Here is a 25,062-nt window from a genome sequence, read left to right as displayed (position 1 = left end):
CCAGATACGGGAAAAAAGGTTGCTATGGAGTGTTGCACTGGATTGGGATGCCTATCTGAGATTGGAACTGTTTTCATAGTAGGACAGAAGTACCTGTGAACAAAATATTCAGTTGGCTGATTTTGGTCGGATGCACGAGAGTGCTTTTACTGTATTTTTGTTTCCTTTTGAATAAAAGATAAAGAAATACAGAAAGGGGCGCTAAGTTTTAGGGCCAATCTGGTGTCTGGTGCAGATAGGGCAATCTAGCTCCTGAATAGTGGGTTTGAAAATATTTTGTTTGTATTTGCTGGTTGTTATCTGTTCACTGCCCTTTGGTGTTCCCGAAGGCCGGTTTCATAAACAACTTGTGTGTATCACACTGAACAGTCTTGTTTCCTCATATCTGACTTCTATTACACCCCTGAGCATCCATTGAGAGGGTCAAATATTATATCTTGTTTATTTTTGCAAGGAGAACAAAGAATATGCAATTTCATGGTCACTTATGTAGGGGGGGGATAAGCCTTTGCAGTAAAAGGAGAGGGCAAATGCAAGGTCAATAAAAATCTACAAAGTGGGCAGAAATCCAGAAAAAGGTAGTAATGTCTCTAGTGCCTCCACTTCGGGAGAAAGAAAGAAAGTCTATTAAAGTCTTCGGAAGACCAAAAAGGGTCTATTGAGACTAAAAGAAGATGATACAATGAACTGATGTGTGGAGCCACTAAACGGGCATCAACACCGTGGATGCATACGAAATCAAGAATCCATAATCCTGCCCATAACAGCATTGACACATAAAAGGGAAAAGAGTGTCTGAGTGGAAGCCGGCGAGAGTGTCAACACTAGCAGGGAGGCGTTGATGTGTGAGGAGCAAAAGAAATGCCAACTCTTGCCACAAATATGGACATCACATATATGAATGTAGAAGAAAATTGCCAATGATAAGAAGAAGATCAAGATACTTCTGATAAATCTGAGAAACAGGCAAATGTTTACTAGCACTTTGGTAGTTTGTTTAGGCTCGATATCGCTCACGGTGAACATGCAGTTAGCACTTCAAATTATGCTAGATTTGGGCAGGTCAATTATGGAATTCTTTTGCTACTAAAAAAATTCAGATGGTAGACAATCATCATGACTTGCAAGATTCCCCACTTGGGGCATGTGAAGGTTGTATGCTTGGGAAATTCACAAGATGCCCTTTCCCAAGGAGAATTCAGTAAGGGGCATTGAGAACTTGCAATTGGTTCACATTGATGTTGTGGGCCCTATTCCCACCAAACCTCTCGGTGGTGCATCGTACTTTGTAACCTTCATTGATGATCGCTCCAGATTTACATGATTCAATATTATTAAAGAATTTATGGCAGAGAATTAGTTAGAAAAGAGGTTGAAAACCCTCTGCACGGATAGAGGGGAGGATATGTGTTTTATGCAGTGAAGCTCTTTTGCAATCAAAGGGGTATAAAGCATCAGTACAATGTGCCATATACTCCTTAGTAGAATGCATCGGCTAAAAGGAAAAATAGGACACTTGTTGAGATGGCCATATGCATGATAAAAGCCAAGGTTCTCAGTAAATTTTTTTACAAAGGTACCAAAAGATAAGACACCATTTCTCGCTTGCATGGAAGGAAACCCATATTGGATTATCTCAGAGGTTGTGGCTGTCTTGCAACTGCCTTTGGATACCCTCAGCAAAGGAGAAAATTGGATGATAAGGTGTCCAGTGCAGTAGGGTTGGTTACACCTATGAAAGTAAAGGGTTGCAGTATTGTACAACCCTCCTACTAGAAATATTTTTACCAGCAGAGATGGTACATCTCGGGAAGAGGATTGTGAATAACCAAAGATGCCCTCAGTTGACGTTGGTGATGCCCCATGAGATCCATTTTCAGTTGGTACAAATGATAAGGGCTTGACAGTCCACCATGTGCATGCTTAAAGGCACATTTAGTGTAGCCAGCACAGTCATTGCAGCTGACACAGATTCCAGAAAATCTATTACAGCCAGCACAGGATTGTCTAGATGTTCTCATAGTCTCACCTTTGACGGAATAGTCAGCTCCAAGAAGACCAGTCCCAAGGTGGATGATAATGACACTTCATGACAGCAAAGTCCAGCAGGTTTATGAAGGCAGAACAAGAGCTCAGAAATAAGCTCTTGAAAATGTTCCAGTTGGGAAGACAATGAAGTCAACTATGCCTTGATGGATGCTGTTGTCGACTTAGAGGAGTCTGTCACTTTCGAAGGCGCCAAGGGCAAAGCGCATTGGATGCAGAAGTTGACTGACAAACGCTTTGATGTCAATATGGTAGGAACAAACTGGGTATTCCAAACATAGTAAAAAACTGATGGGTTGATTGACAAGTTTGAGGCACAGTTAATGGCAAAAGGCTATTCTCAGAAAAGGGATATATTTTGAGGAGACATTTGCTCTGCCTGGATAACAACCACGATTGCCTTGGCTGCAGCTTTTCACTGGAAGCCTTACCAACTGGATGTTAAAACGACATTTTTGAATCATGATCTTGCAGAGGAAGTATACATAGAGTGGCCACCTGGAACGTGTCTGGACAGAAAAACAAAGTCTGCAAGCTGGTACATCTCAGGTATACTGGGAAGCTATATCATGGTTGCACATATAGCAACCTATAATAGTAAAGGGAAGCAGAATTACGTAACAAATGTTACCAAGTGTAAAGCTTCTCGAAAAGCTTCAAAGTTGGGTCTTTGTATATATAGCCTTCGTGAAAAGATTCCGTAGGAATGTAGGACAACTGTATGTCTCGACTCTTCAGTTGATAGGTGCTCTTGAACATAGTGATAGTGCACCTCAATATGCTCCGTATGCGCCAAAGCTCTGTAGCTGTCAGTGTAGGTCATGGTAGAAGATCCCTGGTTGACATCAAGACGTGTAAGTAACTTGTGAAGTCAAACACTCTCTGAAGGCCGCCCTGTACTCAGCTTCACAACTTGAAGTAGCAACTCAGGTTGCTCTTACTGAACCAACAAATGTAGAAGAGCAAAGCATAAAGTAAGCCAAGTACTGTCAAGTGAGCTGCTCGCGGACCTGGCTGCTCCCGCTGCCTGCCATCGCCACCCCACCTCTAGCCTCCCCTCCGCCTCCTCTTCGCCTCACCCCTGCCCCTGCCTCGGCTGCCATTCCGCCTCGCCTCCCCTCCACCTAGGCTGCCGCTCTGCCCCGCTTCCTCTCCGTCCTCCTCCCGACGCCTTCCCCACCTCGCCATCTCTCCCCACCTGCGACTCGCCTTCCGCTCCACCCCCCCGCTCGCCACCTCCTCTCCCCCACCTTATTTTCACTGCCCTCCCGCCCCTTCACACCTTCACCCCCACCTCCCCTTTTTCGCCCCCCTCCCGCCTCCTCTCTGCCTCCCCTTGGATTCCTTCCCCCTCCACCTCCTTTCCGCTCTCCCCTCCCCCCCCCCCGCTGCTTCTCCATCCTCCCCTTATTCGCCTCCGCCCTTCCGCATTGTCCACTCCCCCTCGCCCCACCTCCACTTTTCCTTCTTTTCTCCACCAGCAGCAGGAGCACTCGTGTTTGTCAGAAGGAAGAAGATCTTGGTGGTGACCTTTGGTCTGGCCAGAGGGGCTCTATGGCAGCACCCTCGAATCCCACAGCCGTTAAGGTCCTTCTTTCTCCAGCCGACAAACAACAAGTTAGTTCAGCAAGCAGTTCAGTCTCTTTAGGACAAGGTGACTGTGGGCAAAATTGTGGGCCTCATACCCACAAGGCGACATGTGCGAGAGTGGATCCAGGCGAGCTTGGCACTAGAGGGCGACCACATTCAGGAGGTCACCATCTATGGGAGAGGTGTCTTCCTCATCCAGCTGAGCTCCCACGATACAGCCTTGACACTGGTGGAGCAGAGCCCCATCCTCCTTGGCCCGCATCTAGTGTACCTCTTTCCTTGGTACCATGGCTTTACAGTGGAGGACATGGACACGACACACCATGTTCCCCGCTTCCCGGTTACGATTCGCTTCCCAGGGCTCCCAAAGGAAGACAGAGCCATCCTCCCTCCATTGGTCGGGCATTTGGCATAGTGCTTGAGTCTCCCCAGATTCGGCCGCAGTAGTCGTAGCAGATGATGGGGTCTCCAAGACCAGAGTGGTGGTTGAGAGCCCAGAGTCCCTCCCAAAGTTGATTCTTCTAGAGACCCTTGAAGGGGTTACACTTCACCAGCGAGTGGAGATTTCTGGGTTACCAGGCCAGTGTCTCTGTTGCAAATTGATGGGTCACCTAGCCGGAGATTGCCCCCGTGGCCATGGCCGAGTGCTTCCCCCTCCACCCCCATAGAGCAGGTAGAGTTAGCAAGCCCGAGTCCAGCGCACTCTCAGGCAGGAGTAGTAGGAGTCTTAGATCCCCTAGCTTACCCCCTCAGAAGGGGATTGGACCCAAGTTAAGAAGAAAAAGAAGCCAAGCAAACATGCTCGCAAGCGCCACAGGCAGAGGGCCAAACGTAGAGAGAGAGATAGGGTTGACCGAGAGGCCTCGGAGGAGGAACAGCAGGAGCCACTCCCCCCAGCAGCAGGGGCCACCGCCCATCCAGATGATCCTCCCGTTTCGGAGGTTCAGCCTCCGCACTCACCCTTGCAATAGCAGCGAGTCCTAGGAGCTCCAGATGCGGTGATGGCGGAAGCCGCGGACGCTAGCTTGACAGCGGCTGTGGAGGAGCGGATCCAGAGCCCCGACGAGCCTAATTAGCAGGGGGGCCTACGGTCGTCCTTATCCCTCCTCCTCCCCCTCCCCCTTCCCCTCCAGACCCCTCCTCCTCTTCCTTTCCACCTCCCCCCTCCCCTCCAGGGTTCTCCCTGCGCCCCCCCCCCCCCCCAGCCCCCCTTGCCATGATCATCACCACCCGCCCTCCTCCCTCATCCCCCGCCGCCCCCCTCTCCACCTTCGCAGTAGGTTCTTCCGCCTTGATACCCTTGCCAGCAGGCCAGGGAAAGATGATGCCCCCTTTTGCTTCCTCATGGCAGCAGCCGGTCCGTTCAGGGAGGGATCCTGAGGGATAGGGCTCGTCCTCCCGGTCAGCAGCTCCCAACCTCCGGTCTGGGCCTCCCTTACGTTGGGACTTCTGGAGGTTAGGACCTTGGAACTATCTGGAGATTCCGGACTCATATTCTCTATCACTGGGGGTAACGCTCATGGTCCTACAGCCCCGGAAGGGGGGTTTGATTATTGCAGTGGGATCTCAGACACACTCCATTTGGAGACTCCAGTTTGCCTCCACAGGGTTGGAGAAGTGGTCCCTGGAGGTGTTTGATGCTATTATGGGAGATCAGATTTCACGCATGATGGATGAGTGGATGGGGCCACAGGGACTGGACCTTTGGCACGCCCATGGCGCGGAGGTGAACTTTCAACTGAGCCTCACGCACGAGGAGTCGGTAGTGTGGTTTGGCGGTAGGAGTTATCAGATTGCCGTTGGAGGCAAAGGTGGAGCATGCATACTATTGGCCCCTCCAGAAGTGTGCGGAGTTGTTCGGGGTGGAAGCCTCCTTCATGATGAAGTAGGTATGGAAGATCGGTATTGAGCCGGTATCCACCCTAGTATGTCGCCGCATAGACATGGACTATTCGCCCTCCAAACCCCCAGCAAAGTCACACAAGGCAGTCTTTCTGGAACGTGCATGGGCTCCACGACCGTGTTCGTAGCCAGCCGCAGTTCTTGATACTCCGGCAGGAGTTGCAAAGGCAGTGGTAGGGCGGGCAGTGGACATCCTTTTGATTCAAGAGCACATGTTTTCAGCCTCAGACATCAGACGGCGTCACCACCTTCTCCCAGGGAGAGGTCCAAAGGAGTGGTCCTCCACAGTAGGATGGAGCGGAGGGGTCTGTATCTCAGTCTCACAAACTTTGGCTCCAGAGGCTTGCGATCAGGGCGAGCTCATTCCAAGATGGATAGTTTGGATGGGAGTTTGGACGGGAGAGTCCAGGATTGGGATCGTGAATGTGTATGCCCCAGCATGCAGAAACACCGCTCGACCTTTTGGAGGAGGTTGTTAGAGTGTCTTCCGGATGTAGACTCCTGGATTATTGGAGGTGACTTCAAAAACTTGGAGTTTGGGGAAGACAAGCAGGGTGGCACCTCTTTCTCTGAGATCCTAGCAGCAAAGCGTAGCACCTGGGAGCAGTTTATTTTCATGATCCGTGGCAGAGACCCGTGGAGAGAGTCAGATTTCAGCAGGACACCTGGCAGCCTCCTCTTCTCCTTTGGACAGAGGAAACACGATGGATTGCTTGAGAGACTAGACCGTTTCTATGTTGGGGACTGGGTAACTACACAGAGGCGGCTCTACCGGGATTCTGGCAGGCACCACGATGTCAGACCACTCTCCAGTAGTACTTCACTTGGATCAGCCCTGCCGAGGTCTCCCCTAGAAGGGGGTCCGCATTCTAGAGGACTTTCTGCAGGACGAGGAGATCTAGCAGGTCATGGTAGGGATTTGGGAGCAGTCAGAGATGACACCGTGCGAGGGCTGGGCTGCGTGGGTGGCCGATGCGATTCAGAGGAGCAGTGAGGAGTTGTAGGCTCATGCCCTTAGGTGGAGGAGTACTCTTCAGGAGCGTGAATGTAGCATCGCGGCCCCCCAAAACATGAGAAATTAATTAATGGAGGGGTTTTTGCACGGTAGCGGGCTTTAAGGAGAGACCTCGCCTCCATCAAGCGGCTTAGGGAGTAGGACCCAGGTTCTTAGTGGCTTAGCGACAGGTTCGAGAGCGCTCGCCTTGAGCTTCAGGACACGGAGATTCAGCGAGCTGAGTTCTCCTACCACTCCTCCTGGGCTTGCTGGGTGCAGCAAGGGGACAGGATGACGAAGTAGTTTTTTCAGACCACTCGGCCCCGATCGACAGGCACACAGCTGCAGTGTCTCTGGGGATTCGTAGGGCATCATGCAATGGCCCGCAAGAGATTCTAGACCTGACCATGGGTTTTTACAGCCAGCTCTTTCAGATGGAGAGGATGACCCCAGCTGGTCTTGTGGCTCGGGATGTAGTTTGGGATCACGTTTTGACAGTAGTCTCGCAAGATTTGTGCAGCAGACTGGAGGAGCCTTTCACAGATGAGGAGCTCTGGGAAGCCCTCAAGGCTCTCATGACCGAGAAGTGTCTGGGTGAGGATGGCTTGACTCCGGCCTCTTCCAAAACTTCTGGGAGATTATCTCCAACCCTTTCCGTTTAGCTTGCCAGAAGATATTTGACACAGGCTCCCTCCCTCAATCCTTGGGTAGGGGGTGGATTTGGTTGATCCCGAAAGGGGGAGATAGGTCAGATATCCGACAATGGAGACCGATCACTCTGCTTGATACTGCATACAAGATCCTTGCCAAGGTCTTGGGCTTGCGGTTACGACCTCATCTTACCGACATCATTCACGACACACAGACCGGGTTCGTCGTCGTCCAGGAGCGCAGCATCCTGGACAACATCTTCATGTTCTGGGAGGCAGTGAATTGGTCCAGGGAGGAGTCACAGCCGTTGGCCGTCCTGTTGGATTTTAAGAAGGCCTATGACAGGGTGGAGTGGTCCTTCTGGAGAGTATTATGCGGAGATTGGGTTTCTCAGACAGATGGGTCAGAGGAGTTTCAACGCTTTATGCGGGGAGCTCTAGTTAGATGCTTATCGGAGGACACACGGGCGAGGCCTTTCCTCTCTCTCGCTCGGTCCGCCAAGGCTGCCCACTCGCTCCCTTCATCTTCTTGTTTGTGGCGGAGGCTTTGGGCTATTACTTGAGATCATAGGTGGCAGGTCTCACAAGATTGAGGCTCCCAATTAGATAGGAGGAGGAGCTGCTTGACTCGGAGTTTGCAGATGACACGGCTTGGTATGTTGAGGGCACCACAATGAGTCTGGAGAGAGTCAAGGGCGCCCTGCGAGGCCTCGGGTGCACGGACCAACTGGACAAAATCCATAGGTTTCTTCACAAGCTTTGAGGAGACACAAGAGATTTGTGAGTGGGGGAGTGACTTTGGCTTTAGATGGATACCACGGGGCTAGACAGCGAGATACCTCAGATGCCAGGTTGGTATTGACATTACAACAGAGTAGCAGATCGCCCCAGTCCTTGAGAGTGTTCGGCGCAAGCTTCTATACTGGAGCTCAGCCAAAATCTCTCTAGCAGGTTGCGTCTTGGTGGCAAACCAGGTCCTTCTTGCCACGGCCTGGTATATCGCCTCCTGCTGGTGCTTCCACAGAGGATGCATTGGGCAGCTCCGGTTGGTTCCGAAGTTCCTTTGGGCAGGTTCGGACGGCACAAGGAACACTAGAGCCCGGGTAGCTTGGCAGACAGTGATCATGCCGCAGGCACTGGGAGGCTTGGGTATCATTGATCCGGAGATGCAGAGCATAGCCCTCCTGGGCAAGTTGGTGGTTCGCAGCCTCACCCTAGGTGCAGAGCCTTGGAAGCTCCTCTTACAACAAGGGTTTATAAGGAACACCCCACGCATTGGGGGACAGTGGTAGCCTTCACACAGATGGATCTTCTCAGAGGCCCCCCTTACGGGGAAGGGTTTCCCCTTGATGAGGAGCCTTCATAGGGTCTAGTAGAGAGACTGGTAAGGGGTCTCATTTGTGCTCTGCCCAGATGCAGAGAGCAGTTTGAGTGTTAGCCCGTCATGTGGCACCCATAGATCAGAGATCAGGAGGGGCGTATGCTCGGAGAGCGGACTCACATTGGTTGGGCACAGTGGGACAGCGGTCCGGCAGGGTCCTTTGGACGTTGGAGTAGATTACCCATGGAGGCAGAGGCGAGGCTTGATGCCCTAGTGCATCTGCGAGGGACAGGGCAGCGGATGTGCGAGATTGACTTAGCCATTCCTGAGTTCTGGTGGGAAGGACTTCGTGTATGGAAAGACAATAGATGGTTGGGGCAGTTTTCCCGTACTGGTGTTCTCTTGAGGATGTTGATGCAGCGAGGCAGCACACACCTCGGCTTCTTTTGGGTAGGACCTGGAGGTCTACTTCAGCCACTCACTGAGAGAGATCCCGAGATGGATGGGAGTCTTGATGGGATTCACTGGCAGATGATCAGAGTGGTGGGACGGTTGGGGAAGGAGTGGCACATTGACCCTCCCAGTATCTCAGAGTAGGATGCCCCTAGATGGCGCCTTTGGCTGTGGGAGGGTATATTCTGAGGGAGGTCCAGTGGGATCCGGGAGAGTGGTTGTGGCCTTCCAGGGGCAGCCTAGCCGAGGAGGTGGATGAGGTGTCCTTTTCCTACACCACACGGATTGGCAGGAGGCTTCAGATGGACTCGTTGAGGTGGACCCCCTCGAGGGAGAGGCACTGGGTGACTCAGAGAATGCCCCGGGATGTTCGCTCCAAGTTTTGGGCGCGGTTGTGGTCAAGTTTGTGGCCGAGGAAGATATCATACTTCTTTTGGTTGGGTGCCCATGGAGGCTTGCCCATCGGGCCGTGGTTGGTAGTGGAGGGGCAGTGCCACTCCCCCCGACAAAATTGGCAAATTGGATGCCCAGACAAAAATGTAACTTGCCCATATCTGTCGTAGTAGCAAATGATTCTGCAAATCAGCTTTGCTCACCGTTACGTCTTCTAACAACATGTTGTCAGGAGATGTAGCGGTGAGATACACTGTGCTGTTTGGTCTCTTATCTTGCCCCATGCTCGACATAACTCTGTAGCATCATAGCCCTGATCAAGTCTGGCAAAAGACCAGCAGTGGGTTTAGACTTCTTCATTCCTCTTCTCTTCCTTATGCTCACCCTGGAACTTCCTCTTCTTGTGTGAGCACTCAAAAGCCCTATGGCCCTCCTCCTTGCAAATGTAACACTTGTTGGCATCATAAAGGATTTGTTTTTCTTCATATGACATACGTGTATGACGGTACTTGCCTCTATCCTGCAACAAACTTTGCTTTCATAGGCTGCAAGAACTTTCTGAACTTCTTAGGAGATTCCATCTTGCTACCCTTTGACTTTGGTGTCTCCTATTGGCTACCTTTGAATACAAATACCCTCCCTTGCATGAGTGCATAAGCCGTAGTGGCATTCTCAATCAACTGGGACATGTTGGAGACCTTTGTCTTTGTGCGTAGTAGTCCCGAATCTCCTTTGGCAGCCCGCAGCAATACCTTTCAATTTGTCCGGACAGCGGTACATGCCTATAAGAATTCACTGGCAACAAGGCTTCCCAAAACTTCTTATTGTAGTCTTCCAAATTTTTGCAATTCACCGCATCTAGCTTATACCAAGCAGTCATGATATCACCTTAGGGTTTTATGGTTTGGTCATGTAGCCCTCTTATACTTCATTCTTGCAATATCATTTTAGCATAGATCTGCGTTTCTGGTGCAATGTATGCCTTCTATACCTAACAAAACACCCCTCCTTGGTAGCTTGGAGCTACCTTGCCCTCGAGCAATACACAATAGTTATTAGGAGATATGTCACATTTACTCAAAAAGTATGCATGCAACTTTTGTGATGGAATTTAATAAAGTTTACACGAGTATGTCTTGTATTCTAAATCAACAACAGGTCGAAGTTTGCTCACAATTATTTAATAGCTCCGAACAAGGTTGCCCACAACTTTGTTATGATAGTCTCACATAGTATTTTGATTGCTAGTTCATGTGTGCTAGAAGGTAAGCTGACTTCGAGTTTTGGGGTTTTATGTTGTAAGGTATGAGTTGGTGCTAATACTTTCTTGTTGAATGCTCTCAGTTGCTTGGTGCTACTTTTTTGACAAGCGAATTTACCGAAGTATTGTCTATGGACCAGAACCAAGAAACCGGTAGGGTTTTCAAGGAAGGAAAAGAAAGAGAGGGTAACGAGTTGTCTACACATAAGGGGAAAATTAGTTAAAATTTCTGCCTTAACTTTGTTCATATCTCTTATTTGGCATGATGTGCTTGGAATTAGAAAATCTATTGTATGCTTTTTTCTGAATCTCTGCAGGGCTGTTGAGGTGCTTTAGAAACTTTTGATTTGTCAGGTTGGATCTTTACTTACCAGAGAACCTTGAAGCTCCAAGGCCGGTGGTAGCGTTTGTGACAGGTGGAGCTTGGATAATTGGGTTAGTTTGTTACCTGATGTCAACTTAATGTGCTTGTTACTTTTATTCTTGAGTTATAAAGATAAAAGAATGCCCTATCGTTGCTCTGCCCACATCAGATATACATAGCATCTGCAAGGCCATTTAATCGCATGGCAATAGCTGTAACAGAGAAATTGTATCTTCACTTGACAATTTGAAAGTGTACTTTTCCAATAAGCAAGGTATATTACTCACAAATGTAAAGCTTACAGATAGGTTCAAACACTATCTAAGTTGATATTGAGAGGTTAATGCACAAATGAAATAAAATCCCAGTACAATAGGTACAGGGATCAAGAAGGGGACACCCTTGCCCAAGGGATCAAGTCTCTTTTCGGGAAAATAATGAAAAAGAAAATTGGGCCTCAGCTAGATGGCCCCCACTTTGACTTGAAATTTGGTTTCTAGATGGAACCATTGCAAATCCCAAGCTTTACCCTTTTCTTCGCAAATCAAACCGCCTTTGGATGGTGGTTGATAGGTTCAACAAATACTGACATTTTATTCCTTGTTGAAAATTGCTCAAAGCCCTGGAAGCAGCTCCTTGTTCATTAGTTATTATATTTTCAAGCGTCATGGGATTCCTTAATCAATTGTGTTATATAGAAACAGTAAATTCACCAGTATTTTTTAGTAGGCTCTGTCTAAAAACTTAGGTGCAACTCTATTAGCCATGAAAAGAGTCTTCCATTACTCCGCTACACTGTTATCAATGCCAGGAGGTTACAGCTCAGTGTTAGGGGATATGAGCTCTCCAAAGTCTCTCACTAGTAGAAGTTTCAGGTTTTTGTAGATTTGCAGAATTTTTTTAGGAGAAGGCTTTGGAAGTCTCTTAGGAATACAAAAAGTACTTTTTCTTTTTCATGAAGGGATTGTAGTAAATGGTGGAGGTCCAGGTTTGGGGCTTCCTCTTCTTGTCCACATTGCCTGTCTGCTTGGGATTGGGGACTTCTGAGTACATTTTCCCCCTCCCTTACTTATCACTCGGGGCTCAGTGTCTTGGCTCTCTCTGTCGGGGCCTGCTCCTCTTAGGCTTTTCGGTTAGACATCATTTGGTTGAGTTATGCTCTCTGGATGTTGTTCCATCCTCTCCCCATTACAGCCGTGCACATGCCTTAGTGGACTGGAGATCATAGTGAGTATTTCAGCCTGGTATACCTGGAGATCCACATGCACAAAGGCAATTGATGGTTCCCAAGTCCCCACCATGGCCATATTGGGACAAACACTGCACACATGGCCATTTTGGGACAAACACTGCACACACCTTTGATGGTCATTTGGTCGAGTATGTAGGGGTCTTGCAGGGCTGCATTTGCAGGAGGACTTTTTTCATCAAGGAATGGAGAGGCTGTCACTTCTTGTCGGAGGTCACTATAGGTTTGAGGTGGCACTTTCAGCCTCAGCCTTGTACCAGGCTTTTTTGTTGAGTACAGGTTGGCCCTCTCTCATTTTATACTTACTAGAATTCTGTTTCATTAACAAAAAACAACCTTAGGCACAACATTGAATTTTCTTACATCATTTCATCCACACACAAACTAATGGTCCACATGAGATCACTAGTAACACTCTGCTTGATCTACTCATGTTTATGAGCAGTAGACTATGTGAGAAACATATCTTTCTATGGTTGAATTGGCTTGCAATAGCATAGCAAAAATAGGATCTACAACAAAAGCGATCGATTTTTCAATTTAATGTTTATATTCTCTTTAAATCTGAATGCCACACAATTTGAAGGTTGCACAACAGATGGGAAGTTCCTGGGAGCAGCAGGCCATAAAGCAGAATTTAGAACACTGAAACTGTTCCAGTAGCTGAATGACTAGATAGCATGTGTTCACTTTATTTCAAATTGCAAGCATGGAAGGAAATTTGAATATAAGCTGTATAAATACCTGTTTTATCGGTGTTAGGTTTTTTGTCCCTTGGGGAGGTAGGCTGTCCTGCCTTGTTAATTATAGATAGAGGATCTACGAGCATGGACCATACGATCGGTTCTGGACATGAGAACATATTGATGCAGATGGACTCTTGAGACATCACTAACAATAAGTCAACCGTTTTCAATTCTTGCTTGGATTGTCTAAAGAGATGCATGTTCAATGTGCATGTGTGTGTTTTTGCACTTTTTGGAGAATCTTGACATCTTTGTCCTGCAAAATTTATGTTCACGTTTTTGTATGCATGCTGCTTTGCAGGTACAAAGCATGGGGCTCTCTTTTAGGGTTACAACTAGTGGAAAAGGATGTAATTGTTGCATGCATAGACTACAGGTGGGATGATTCCTGGTCTAACAACTGCAAGTCTTGAAGCAGTGGGCTTTAAGGTAGGGGCATTGGAAATGACATCGATTTGGCATTTTTGGACAGGAATTTTCCTCAAGGTACGATCAGTGAGATGGTGGAGGACGTCTCTCAAGCCCTTAGCTTTATTTGTAATAATATTACAAGTTACGGTGGTGATCTTAATAGGTATGTAGTTCTCCATTTCAACGGTAGACCTGCTTGCAGTCATGGCCTTTATCTTTAAACAATGAGATTTACAGTGGCATTTTTTTTCAGGCTATATTTGGCTGGACAATCCGCTGGAGCACATTTATCAGCTTGTGCATTGGTAGAGCAAGCAAGAAAAGAGTGTGTAACATTCAATTTGGGAAAAGAAACTGGAGAGCTTGGGGGGGGTCAGGCAAAATTGACATGGAGAGCTTCTCAGTTTAAAGCGTATCTTGGTATTTCTGGTGGGTAAGTGCTCCAATTGAGTTGGTCACATGCCAGAATATCTAACCATGCAGTTTCTGGATTCTTATGCAACTCGTCTAGATTGCATCATGCTAGGGAATCCTATCTATTGACGCAAAGAAAACATCATGCACAAAAACTAAGGGTCGTTGCTTGCTATAGGCCAACTCTCTCTCATGGGAACATTAGCCCGGGATAACAATGCACTAGATGAAAGACACAACTCAACTGTTTGTGCGTACTAAACAGTAAAGAAAGCAACACAGATCTGGAAGAGAACGCAGATGCACAAAAATATATAAAGGTAAATATCAAGTACAATAACTGCGGATAGATGTGCCAACACCTTCAGTAAATCAACCATTGAGGTAAGGTACCAAAGATCTAGAAGAGACTGAGACTGTTAGAAGTCATGGACCCACCTATGAAACCCCAAATGATGAGGAATAGCATTGGCTGCATGGGAAGATCAGCCTAGAATATCTAAGATGGTACAGGAGAGGACTGCGTGGCAGCAGGGCAGCAAAACGGCCCAGATATGGGACTGCCAGGGCCTATATGTAGCCCTGGCAGTGGGTGTCTACATCTGCAGCAGGAACCAAGTCAACTTGGGTCAAACAGTGGAGTTACAAGTTGGCAGAACAGTGTATAGAAGTTGGCTGATCTGGCAGCCTAGTCAGGTGGTCTGACAGACCCAATCAGCTGACCATTGGCAGGGTCCAGCCTATTGTCAGCAGGGTGATCAAGTCAGCAGTTGTGAGCCACACCTGGCCCTGACCATGCATCCACTCTCTAAAAAGTCCATGGCTGGGTGGAAACATGGCAAGCAGCCCTCTTTGTTGGTGATGTAATACTACAGCATGGATGGTGACCATTTGGACCGTGATAGCCTTGATGGTGGCATCTCTGCGGTGATTTTGATGGAAGAAGACGGAGGTGCTCGTCTGTGTCGTAGTACTTGCATTGCTATTCGTTGCCATAGAAGTCCTTGTTGATGTGTTCTTGTGTTGCTATGCCTCCTATATAGGCTGTGTTGAATCTGCTTGGTGTTGAAGCTATGGGTTGGCTTGCGCAGTTATCTTTCCTGCAGCAGTCGTCGCTTTCTTGAATTGGGGATTTTTTTTGCCTTTGCTCTGTGTGAGTTTTTGTTGTAGTTGAGCTTTCCAGTAGCCTCTGTTGCAGGGTGTTGCTTTTCTGTTTGGCTATGTGCTAGCCTTGCTAATTGGTCGCGGCTTAGTTGTGGCTGCCTCTCATTGCTGCTCTGGGTCTTTGCTTTTAAAATGCGTCTATTGGGTGTTCACACTTTTATTCTATGTTGTTTGTGTTTCGACTTTGCAAGAGGAATCTTTCTTCCACAGCAGTTTTTCCATAGCAGGTTTCTTTGCAGAAAACTTTCTTCGTCCCTGAGCAACAACTCTTCTTTCTTGCAGCTTTTCTTCCACAGCAGTAGTCGTCTTGCACTCTCTTTCAAGCACTCCTCTCTTTGCACCAGCAATCTGTAGTTTCCCCTTGTTTCTTTGCAGCAGCTTTTTTGAGCAGCAACTCAACAACCGCAGCACCACAACAGTCAAATCAATATGGGCAGCTCCGTTCTTCAAGGAACATAATGACTAAACTCACACTAATCTACAAATCTAGACTTAGTGGATAACGTACAGCTTTGATACCATGCCAAAATCTTGGAAAGGATCGCCACTAAGCCTAGTCTAACACTGAATGAGCATAAAGATCACGAAGGGTCAAACCATATAAGAAAAGCCATAACGGGAGAGACACATGATTGACAACACTCAATCAATGTATTCCAATGTCATTTCAATCATACAATGAGAGGCTTCATTTATAGATAGCCTTAGGATCCACTTTACTCATCATCATGCCAATTTTCTACCTTATCTCACCTCATCCTTATCCCTTTGCAACTCATCCTTATCTTCTAGATCTTTCTCACGTCTCTAGACCTTGTTCAAGCGCTCTTGTAGGCACCATTCTCTCAACACCAAATGAGGAGGACAAGGGGTCAATAGCCGCGATGATACAGGAGAGGACTGCGTGGCACCAGGTCAACAAAACAACGTGGACATGGGACAAACGGGGCGTATTCATAGCCCTGGAAGTAGGTGTCTACACCCACAACAGTAGGATCCAGGTCAAAGTCGCGTCAAACGGTGGAGTTACTAATCGGTAGAATGGTGTGTGAAAGTCAGCTGATCTGGCAGACCCGTTCTCCCCCCTAACGAAATCTCCAGGCAGATCGTTGCTTGCAGCTTGCTTTGGGATTCCGCCTTCACTGCTGCCCACTCCTTTCCTCACAATTCTCTTTCCCTTCCCTTTGGCCTTCAGAGCTCCTTCACTCCACATCCTTCATGGTAGATTTAGTAGACCCCGAGCTCGCTATGGGTGATCAAGATATGAACTACCATGGAGAAGATGACCAGGGCCTCTACGATGATTTGATTACGAAGTCAGCCTTCAGTGAATTCACCACTGCTCTTGATGGAAAGTTTGAGCAGGTTAACACGAATCAAACGGGGTTGACACAGCAACTCCAAGGGATTCAGACTACACTCACACTTTTGACTAGCACTATTCAGGCGCTCACGCATGTGGATGCCATGGCCTCAGTGTTAGGTCCGAACATCACTCCAGATCCTTTCTCCGAAGATCAGAAGTCTCGTACCAAGGAGGTTGTTGACACTTGGTTGCACAAGTGGCAAGTACACTTTCAGTTTCATTCTTACCCAGATGACAAGAAAATACAGCTTGTAGTAGGGTTTATGTCAGGAAAGGCTTTATTGTGATGGAAGGAACTCCAACCCAAGCCTGCAAAATGGATAGAATTCAAAGGGGTCTTCAGGAAAGAGTTTCTGAAGGAGGAAGATTACGATATCGTAGGCAAGCTTTAAGTCCTCGATATGTCCAAGTTGAATCTGACTTTTGAGGTTTATCTTCAGAGGTTTCGGGATTTGCAGACCAGAGCTACAAAGACAGATTCAGTGACCTTGTTAGGTTTCTTTGTGGATGGTTTACTTGACTCGTACAAGTTACAAATCAAGAACAACAAGTGTACCACTTTGCAAGAGGCCATGAATTACGCGCGCATCTATGATGATACCATGGCCAGCGCAAAGGGAACCACAGTTGCCGACATGGGTGGGAAGAACAAGAGGAAGTTCTTCCAGTCTACCACTAGTACCGGGGAGTCAAAGTCTATAGATAATGCCTCCAAGAACCATTCCACTCAGGCGAAGAATGGTCGTGCCCGTTTCCTTCGCACCCTGAAGCTAAAGAAAGAAGGACGTTGCGTCATATGTGAGGAGCGGGGCCACACTAGGAATGATTGTCCTAAGCGCAAGAACTAGAAGCAAGCGTCGGCCTGGCTAAGGGAGCTAATCAAGTTTCGATGATAGGTATTTTTGTAAATGTTATTACCACTTTTAATAATTTGTTATTTGGTTTCCATGATCTTTTCCGAGTTTATGTAGAAGTTAGGGACCAAAGAGTTCACATTCTCTTTGACCCGGGCAGCTCTCACAACTTTGTTAATTACAAATTTGTGCAGAAGATGGGACTGTCCACGATACCTAGCGATCACACCTACGAGGTGCAGCTTCCAGCAGGGAAGCAGTTTTGGGATCGCAAGATTGAAGCGCTTTCTATCCGGATTCAAGACTACACAACGGCTCTTACGTGCTATGTCATGTACTTGGAGCATGTGCAGTTGTTAATTGGAATAGAGTGGTTTAAAACCCACGATATTCGGATTGGATGGAAGGAACGTACCCTTTCTTTTTTGGATAAGGACACCCAATTTGTATTCAGTGTGATAATATTCCCTCTTCTCAGGGACCTATTGTATCTGCGATGCGGCTTCGGAATATATTCAACACTTCTTATTATGATGTGTATCACTGTGTTTTGATTCCGCTTTCTTCATTTGTCGTCTCTGTTAATAACAAGAATGATTTAAGTGTGTTTGAACACCGTGAATTGAGAACGTCGTTAGATGATTTCATAGATGTATTCCCTGCTCAATTGTCGGAAGGCTTACCTCCAGAACGGGCAGTAGACCATCGCATGGATTTAGTCCCTGGGGTTCAACCTATTAGTGTTCCACCTTATAGGATGAGCCAGCTTGAGGAGGATGAGTTAGCTTCACAGCTACAGGATTATCTGAATATGGGCTATATTCGCCCAAGTAAATCACCTTGGGGAGCACCTGTCCTCCTAAGAAACAAGAAAGATACTTCGTGGAGAATGTGTATAGATTATAAACGCTTGAATAAAGTGACAATTAAGAATCGATACCCTCTTCCTCGTTCCGATGATTTGATAGACCGTTTGGCCGGAGCGAAGACCAATGCTTTTGCCACCTTCTAGCAAATGATGAACGATTTGTTCCAAGATTTTTTGGGCAAATTCGTTGTCGTGTTCTTAGATGACATCTTGGTATATAGCCGAACGCTAGAGGATCACATAGGACACCTCCGGATTGTCTTAGTTATTCTAAGACAGCTTTATGCCAAGATGAGTAAATGTGACTTCTTTATGAAGGAGATCATTTACTTGGGACACAAGATTTCTTCCGAAGGTATTAACATTGATCTGGAGCGTATCCAGAAGGTTTTAGAATGGCCTATCCCTCAGACTGTGAAACAACTTCGTTCTTTCCTAAGATTCACGGTATTTCTACGGAAGTGTGTACGTGATTATTCACACATCACGGCACCCTTGACAAACATATTGAAAGGTCGTGGACGCAGGTCTACCCAGCCGATTTCTTGGAATGATGCATTGAACAAGGCTTTTGAAACCTTGAAGTTAACTATTAAGGAAGCACCCGTTCTTGCATTACCTGATCCTACCCGGCCTTATGTTTTAGAGGCCGATGCGAGTGATTTTGCGATTGGGGCAGCTTTATTCCAAGAGGGCAGACCTGTAGCTTTGAGAGTAAGAAGCTAGACGACACCCAATATTGTTGGCCAATACTAGAAAAAGAACTCTATGCAGTTGTGTATGCTCTGGAGGTTTGGAGACACTACTTGTATGGTTCGAAGTTTCTTGTATTGACCGATCATCAGTCAATCAAGTATGTGTGTGATGGGTTTGAATTGAGGGGACGGAAGGCTAGATGGGCAGAATTAATGCAATATTTTGATTTTGAAATATGTTATCGAAAGGGTTCACTGAATACTGTGGCGGATGCCTTAAACTTGATTCAAGTTTGTAAATGCTATGTCATTTACGGAAATATCCTCAGACCTATTTCAATCCTTGAGAGGGCTTTGTGCAACTGATAGTCATTTTAGTTCTTATTGGCAGAGAGTCTAAGATGGAAGCTCCATGGTTGGCCAGGACTCAGGGATTGTGCCACCTACGGTACAGGCGGCGGGAGGTTAGTGGATGATTAGGAACGGCTTGCTATTTCGGAATGGAAAGATATGTGTGCCAGATGTTTTGGATCTTCGATCCAAGATTCTCTTAGAGTGTCATGATGCTCCTAGTGCTGGACATCCAGGTATACATCGGACTCTGTCTCTTGTGAAGCATACCTTTTATTGGCCTAAGATGCGTGTATTTATTGAAAACTATGTGGTAGGTTGCCAGGTTTGTCAGGTTACTAAGGCAGAACGCCTTAGAAGCGCGGGTTTATTACAGCCATTGCAAATCCTAGGTAATAAATGGGAAAGTATTTCCATGGATTTTATTACTGGTTTGCTAAGAACGCGCAAGGGTCATGACTCCATTTGGGTCATAGTCGACTGTCTGACAAAAATGGCTAGATTCTTATCTACCAGAACAACTATTTCAGCTGTTCAGCTGGCTCACGAGTTTGTGGACCACTTGTTTAAGCTGTACGGTTTGCCCTCTGACATAGTCAGTGATAGGGACTCGAAGTTTACAAGTAACTTTTGGACACTTGTTTTTGAGAAGTTAGAAACTACTCTAAATATGAGTTCCTCAAATCATGCACAATTTGATGGCAGTACAGAGAAGGTCAACCAATTGGTTGAAGATATGCTTCGGGCATATGTTTTTAAGAGACAGTCTTCATGGGAAGATTATCTCCCCATGATAGAATTTGCTTATAATAGTGCGAAGCATTCGAGTACTGGTTACAGTTCTTTTATGCTTATGTACAGGTTTCAACCTAAGTCACCAGTTATGGTTGGGTTAAAGGGAATCCAAAATGATGCTACAAAGACATTCTTGCAAGACATGCAAGAAATGTTGCAGTTTGCCAAAGAGTCTATTCGAAGTGCCCAAGATCGGGACAGATTTTATGCTAATAGACATCGTTCACCTAGAGAGTTCTTTGAAGGAACGATGGTATATTTGAGAATTCCCAAGGAATCCAAGAGCCTAAGTACTGGTTTGGTTCCGAAGTTATCCCCCAGATACTGCGGTCCGTTCAAGGTTATTAAAAGAATTGGACGAGTTGCATATAGACTAGAATTGCCTCTTGATGTATCATGTCAGTAGACTGAAAGAGTTACTGGGTGTGGATGATCAAATTATTTCTCCTTAAGAAATAATAGAAGTTACAGATTTGACTTTTATTCCACACGAACCTGAGAGTATTCTTGAATTTCTGGATAGACAGATTCGTAATAGAACTATCACAGAATACAAGATCAAGTGGAAGGATCGTGTTGAGGAGGATGCAACATGGGAGACATTACAGAACCTCCAGAGGACATTCCCGGGGTTTTTTAGCAAACTCAAGAGTGAGTTCTTAGAGGAGGGGAAGTACGTCATGTGCACGGATTGGTATCTGACGTGTACTAGGTACGCAAGACTAACTCAGGTAGCCTGGGGAGGCTTAGAGCTAGGTAGGCTTGATTCTTGGGTTGAGTGGCAAGGGTACGAACCAGTTAGAGGTCTTTGCTATTTTTGGCGCTTGGGGCCCGAGTCTATATAAGGGGCCCAGAGGTTCAGTTCTCAGAGAGCCGATGGTAGCAAGTCTTGTTCCCAGGTGCTAGGTCTGATCTTGGATTGAGTCGCGGACGCGCGCCTGCATCATAGCGTAGCCCAAGGCCCAGTAGCAGATCCTAGGCTTCATAGCGCCACCTGGTGGTATGGGACACCAGGCTGCAGTAGCTCAGCTCGTGGCTCGAAGGGGACATCTCCTGATTCAGGATCGCATCCCGTAGATGTCATGGTTGGGTGGTGAGCAGCCTGCTCAGATTCCTCACGTTTGGTGTGTTCTTGTGTTTGCTTGCAGATCAGAGGTTTCAGGAGTGCTGGGGTCGTGTCACTTCTGGCTGGTTGTTTGCTCAGCCCATTTGCTCTCCCTAGGCCCTTGTACTAGACACCATCCTTGTTATACCTTCCGACCAGTACCTAGTGTATCTGTTGTACTTCCTATGTAGACTCGTTATACTGTTGACCTGTACCTTCTGTACAATCTTGCTGTGCTGTACCTTTGTGCTGCCCTACCCTAGTCCTTTGGCCCAAACTCTTTCCAAACACGTAGCCCAAACTCAGCCCTTCATGCTGAATTTGGTGGCCTCATGGGATGCCCTAAATTCATTTCAACAAGGATGCCTATGTTCTGCTTATGTGGCAACCAATATGATGCCCACATTGCAGCCCTAAAAGAAACCCCTTTTTCCCATCCTATATTGTACGTCTTGTCATATGGGGGCTCACAATTGGCGATGTGACCCTAATATTCCAACACCCACTCTCACTGACCCACAGTGGGCCCACACCTACATGTCGATGCAATTGCTCCTCTTGCTCCCTTGGACAAGCTCTCTGGAACAATTCAAGGTCGACTACTAATTCGGGTCCATGACTCCGCATCTCTTGCTCCATTAGTTAGACTCCAAACATGCAAACCAAACAAACTAAATGCAAACCAAACAAACACACATAAATGTGGAAGCTCCTTCCTTCTTGGCAAGGAAACCACTCTTAAAGTTTGGAGTTGGTCCCAGTCTTCGGGCTTTGAATCTGGAGCAAGTCTATCTGTGGATGGCAACCTTGGACTTTGATACAATGTGGGAAAACAAGGGGTAGTTGCTTGCTATAGGCCAACTCCCTTGCAGTGGAATATTTACCCCGAGATAACAACGCACTAGAAGGAAGACAACTCCCAACTGCATGTACTTACTGAACGGTAAAGAGAGCAACACAGATCCGGAAGAGAACTCAGATGTACAGAAAAAACGAATATATTTTAAGGTGGATACCAAGTACAAAAGCTGCCAACAGATGTACCATGTTCAATAAACAACCACTGAGGTGAGGTACAAATCTGGCTGTGATTGCTGCACCTCTGAACTGGACTTCTCAGACAAAGATCCCTTTAATGCACCTACTTATTCTCTCAAACAAGGTGTAGGTCTGCACTAGGTATGCTGCGGAATGCTGGGACTCCTGTTCCTGCAAGCACTCCTCCAGTGTTCTGAACTGCCCCCACAATTGTACTGCTGAACTGTCCTGCTGCGCTGTGCCTTTGTGCTGCTTTGCCCCAGTCCTTTGATCCTGACCATGGACACTTGGATGGGCTGCACGCAGCCCCAAATTCTTCCCACACAGTGCACTTTCTGACAAAGGTGTATCAAACCAGTTTGCCCTAAGTTCATCTTGAGTTCATGAACGTCTATTGGTTAAAGGAAAATTCTTGGAGTAATGCCTAACTACCATGTCAACAAAACAGGGTCTTGATTTGCCTTGAAAAATCCTCAGCACAATTTCTTGACATATCTACATTGTACAATATTAAAACTTGATTTATAGAAAACTTGAATGGTTCTAAGTCAAAACTTGTGCAACATTTTGCTACAATAAGCAAATTCTTGACATTTTCAAACATTCAACAATAACGAATCCTTTAATCCAAATAGCCTTATATTTGTTAGTGCATAATTAGAAGCTAAGTATCTTTTAAGTGGGTCTTTGTCTGTGCAACCAATGATACAGCTGTCATACCAACAAGTCCTGGCCTTTTTTCTCCATGCAAAGAAGTCTTATAAACAAACAGTATCAGTTAGGCCTTGTGCAAGTCATTCCTTTTTGTTCCTATGGTAAATATCTTTAAGTGTGCATAGAGATAGCTGATTTGGTTCTCATTTATTGCAATTTGGTAAAGCAGATTTTAATAATAATCACGTTTTTCATTCCAGGTACAATTTATATAAACTAGTGGATCATTTTCACAATAGGGGATTATATCGCAGGATATTTTTAAGGTACAACTGAATCTGTTTTTATTAAAAAAAATGAGATTAGCAGGATTGGAATGCAATCATGTTTTTAAATTATGGCTTCAGCATTATGGAAGGTGAGGGATCTCTTCTCCGCTATTCCCCAGAGCTTCGCGTGCAGAGCTTTTCCCTTGCGAATGTAGATTCTGTGCTACCCCCCATCCATTTGTTCCATGGGACAGCTGATTATTCTATCCCATATGATGCGAGGTAATGTTGACTGTGTTCATGATCCTTATTATGGAGATATCACTTTTCTCTGCAAGAAACTTATTCGATACTTCTGCCATTGCAGCATATCTTTTGCAGAGGTACTGTCATCTCTTGGAATACAAGTAACAACCAGATTGTATGAAGGAAAGACACACACAGACTTATTTCTACAGGTTTATGACTCTAAATAGATAGCCAGATGCCGAATTTGTTGTTTGTTATTCTAGTCCAATGGAAAGTTTGCACCCGACGGGCAATATGTGTGTTGTGATTGGGAGATCATGTTCCGGCTCCATCATGTTCAAATGGATTTTTAAATTTTCACTGATATAAATGTATAATATTACACTTTAAATGTGTTACAAGTGTCTGGACTCTTATTTGCATTGCCTTGGTGTCAACTGGAGATTTGTAAATAACTCAGCATTTTTTCCAACGTCTTTGAAAGTAACCCATTATTGTTTCCTTGGTATAAAAAAAGGTGCATAAAATGCCTTGTTCCCAGGTTGCTTATGGAACCCTTTTTCTTGCAGGATCCTCTTCGAGGTGGCTATGATGCCCTGCTGGCAGATATTCTTGCAGTTGTGTATGCAGGGGATACAGAAGCCCAGGCCAAGGATGCTTCTACAAGCTTACGAAGAAGATTGGTTCCAGAATTTCTACTGCAATTGGCTCATAGAGTCAGCCCTTTCTAATCTGGAGAAATAAATCCATGGGTTATGGATCAGTCTTTAGATGTCTCCCCTTGCTGTCATAAGAGACAGCAGTATGCCATGGTGTTGCACAGGCCAATAGTAACAATTGTCCATGTAATTCTAAACTGTGTCCTTTGGACTCTGTGTGGCTTGATGCTGAGTTCTATGCAAGGGGGAAATTTCCTGCACGACAACATTTTACACATTATTAGTGAGGTAATCAGCAATGAGTTGAAGTGCAGGTACTTGGCTAGACACATATTAAATTGTGGATGCGATTAGTTTCTGGGAATGTTTCCAATTCTGTACTAGGATGTCATTCTGAGAAATTGGGAAGATTGATTGTGAGATCCAGAGAGTTCAGTGGAATTGAGAATTCTCTCTTCGATAATTTTTTGGCAATAAGCAAGGAACTTAGAAGAGCTTGACACATGGTGCATACATCCTTGCATTTTGCCGGGGTGATTATTTCATTCTGAGTATGCATTATGGAAAGCAATGCCATGCAGGATCTGAGAAAAGCACTCTCACTAGTTGAAACATGACTGGACTGGCAATGTTTAGCTTTGAGATCTTTCAAGTTAAAGCAACAAAGTAGGCCATATTGCATGATATAAGTAAACGGCACCAATTGATGTATTTACAAAGGGTGCAGCTTCTCAGGAAATCTCCAAAAATGTGAGACGAGACAATTGTGTTCTATTGGGCATTTGCTCTCAGTCAGTCAGTTACTTCAGCTTCCCATCTAAATACAAGTTGTATGGCAAATTGTATCATTTCCATGTATGAATTATATATTGTTCTAAATGAAGTCACAAGTGGGACACTAGTAGTACATGCAGAGAATATTTCTGGTTGGTTTTGGTTACCAATGTGACAAATGTATAGAGCAGGAATTATATTGTTGTATATTTGTCCATTGTCCAATTGATATTTACAGGGAAACTCCTTTGATTGGGGTCATATCTTGATTACCTTTGAAAGTGAGGGCCAAGGTGTGATAACTCTTTCTATTCTTAGCAGTTGATTGCCACCAGCTGCCCTTTCCAAGATTTTTTATTTGAAACTATTTGTATGGGAGAGACCGGAGAGAATGAAATGAATTAGCACGGAATTTTAGCTTCGGTGA

At 46.0% G+C, this 25,062-nt stretch overlaps 1 protein-coding gene across 4 annotated transcripts in view; it reads left to right on the top strand.

Annotated features, from left to right (window-relative positions):
* LOC147879982 (isoprenylcysteine alpha-carbonyl methylesterase ICME-like) overlaps nt 1-24,823 on the top strand; it is a 42,487-nt gene extending 17,664 nt beyond the window's left edge. For 3 of the 4 annotated variants that reach the window (XM_087371522.1, XM_087371521.1, XM_087371525.1), the window contains 9 exons: nt 10,694-10,763; nt 10,965-11,045; nt 13,271-13,345; nt 13,442-13,543; nt 13,634-13,813; nt 22,945-23,010; nt 23,092-23,235; nt 23,321-23,411; nt 23,772-24,823. In XM_087371522.1, coding sequence (XP_087227648.1) covers nt 10,694-10,763; nt 10,965-11,045; nt 13,271-13,345; nt 13,442-13,543; nt 13,634-13,813; nt 22,945-23,010; nt 23,092-23,235; nt 23,321-23,411; nt 23,772-23,933 — 971 coding nt within the window. In that variant the 3' untranslated portion in view covers nt 23,934-24,823. The remainder of the gene's footprint in view (nt 1-10,693; nt 10,764-10,964; nt 11,046-13,270; nt 13,346-13,441; nt 13,544-13,633; nt 13,814-22,944; nt 23,011-23,091; nt 23,236-23,320; nt 23,412-23,771) is intronic. The other variant, XM_087371523.1, reaches the window with a different exon arrangement.
* The last annotated feature ends 239 nt before the right edge of the window (nt 24,824-25,062 follow it).

This window comes from Dipteris shenzhenensis, chromosome 33, assembly GCF_047967505.1.
Source record: "Dipteris shenzhenensis isolate YYH24624 ecotype China chromosome 33, Dip_SZ_1.0, whole genome shotgun sequence".
Lineage (NCBI taxonomy): Eukaryota > Viridiplantae > Streptophyta > Polypodiopsida > Gleicheniales > Dipteridaceae > Dipteris > Dipteris shenzhenensis.
This window is presented reverse-complemented; position numbering and strand designations above follow the sequence as displayed.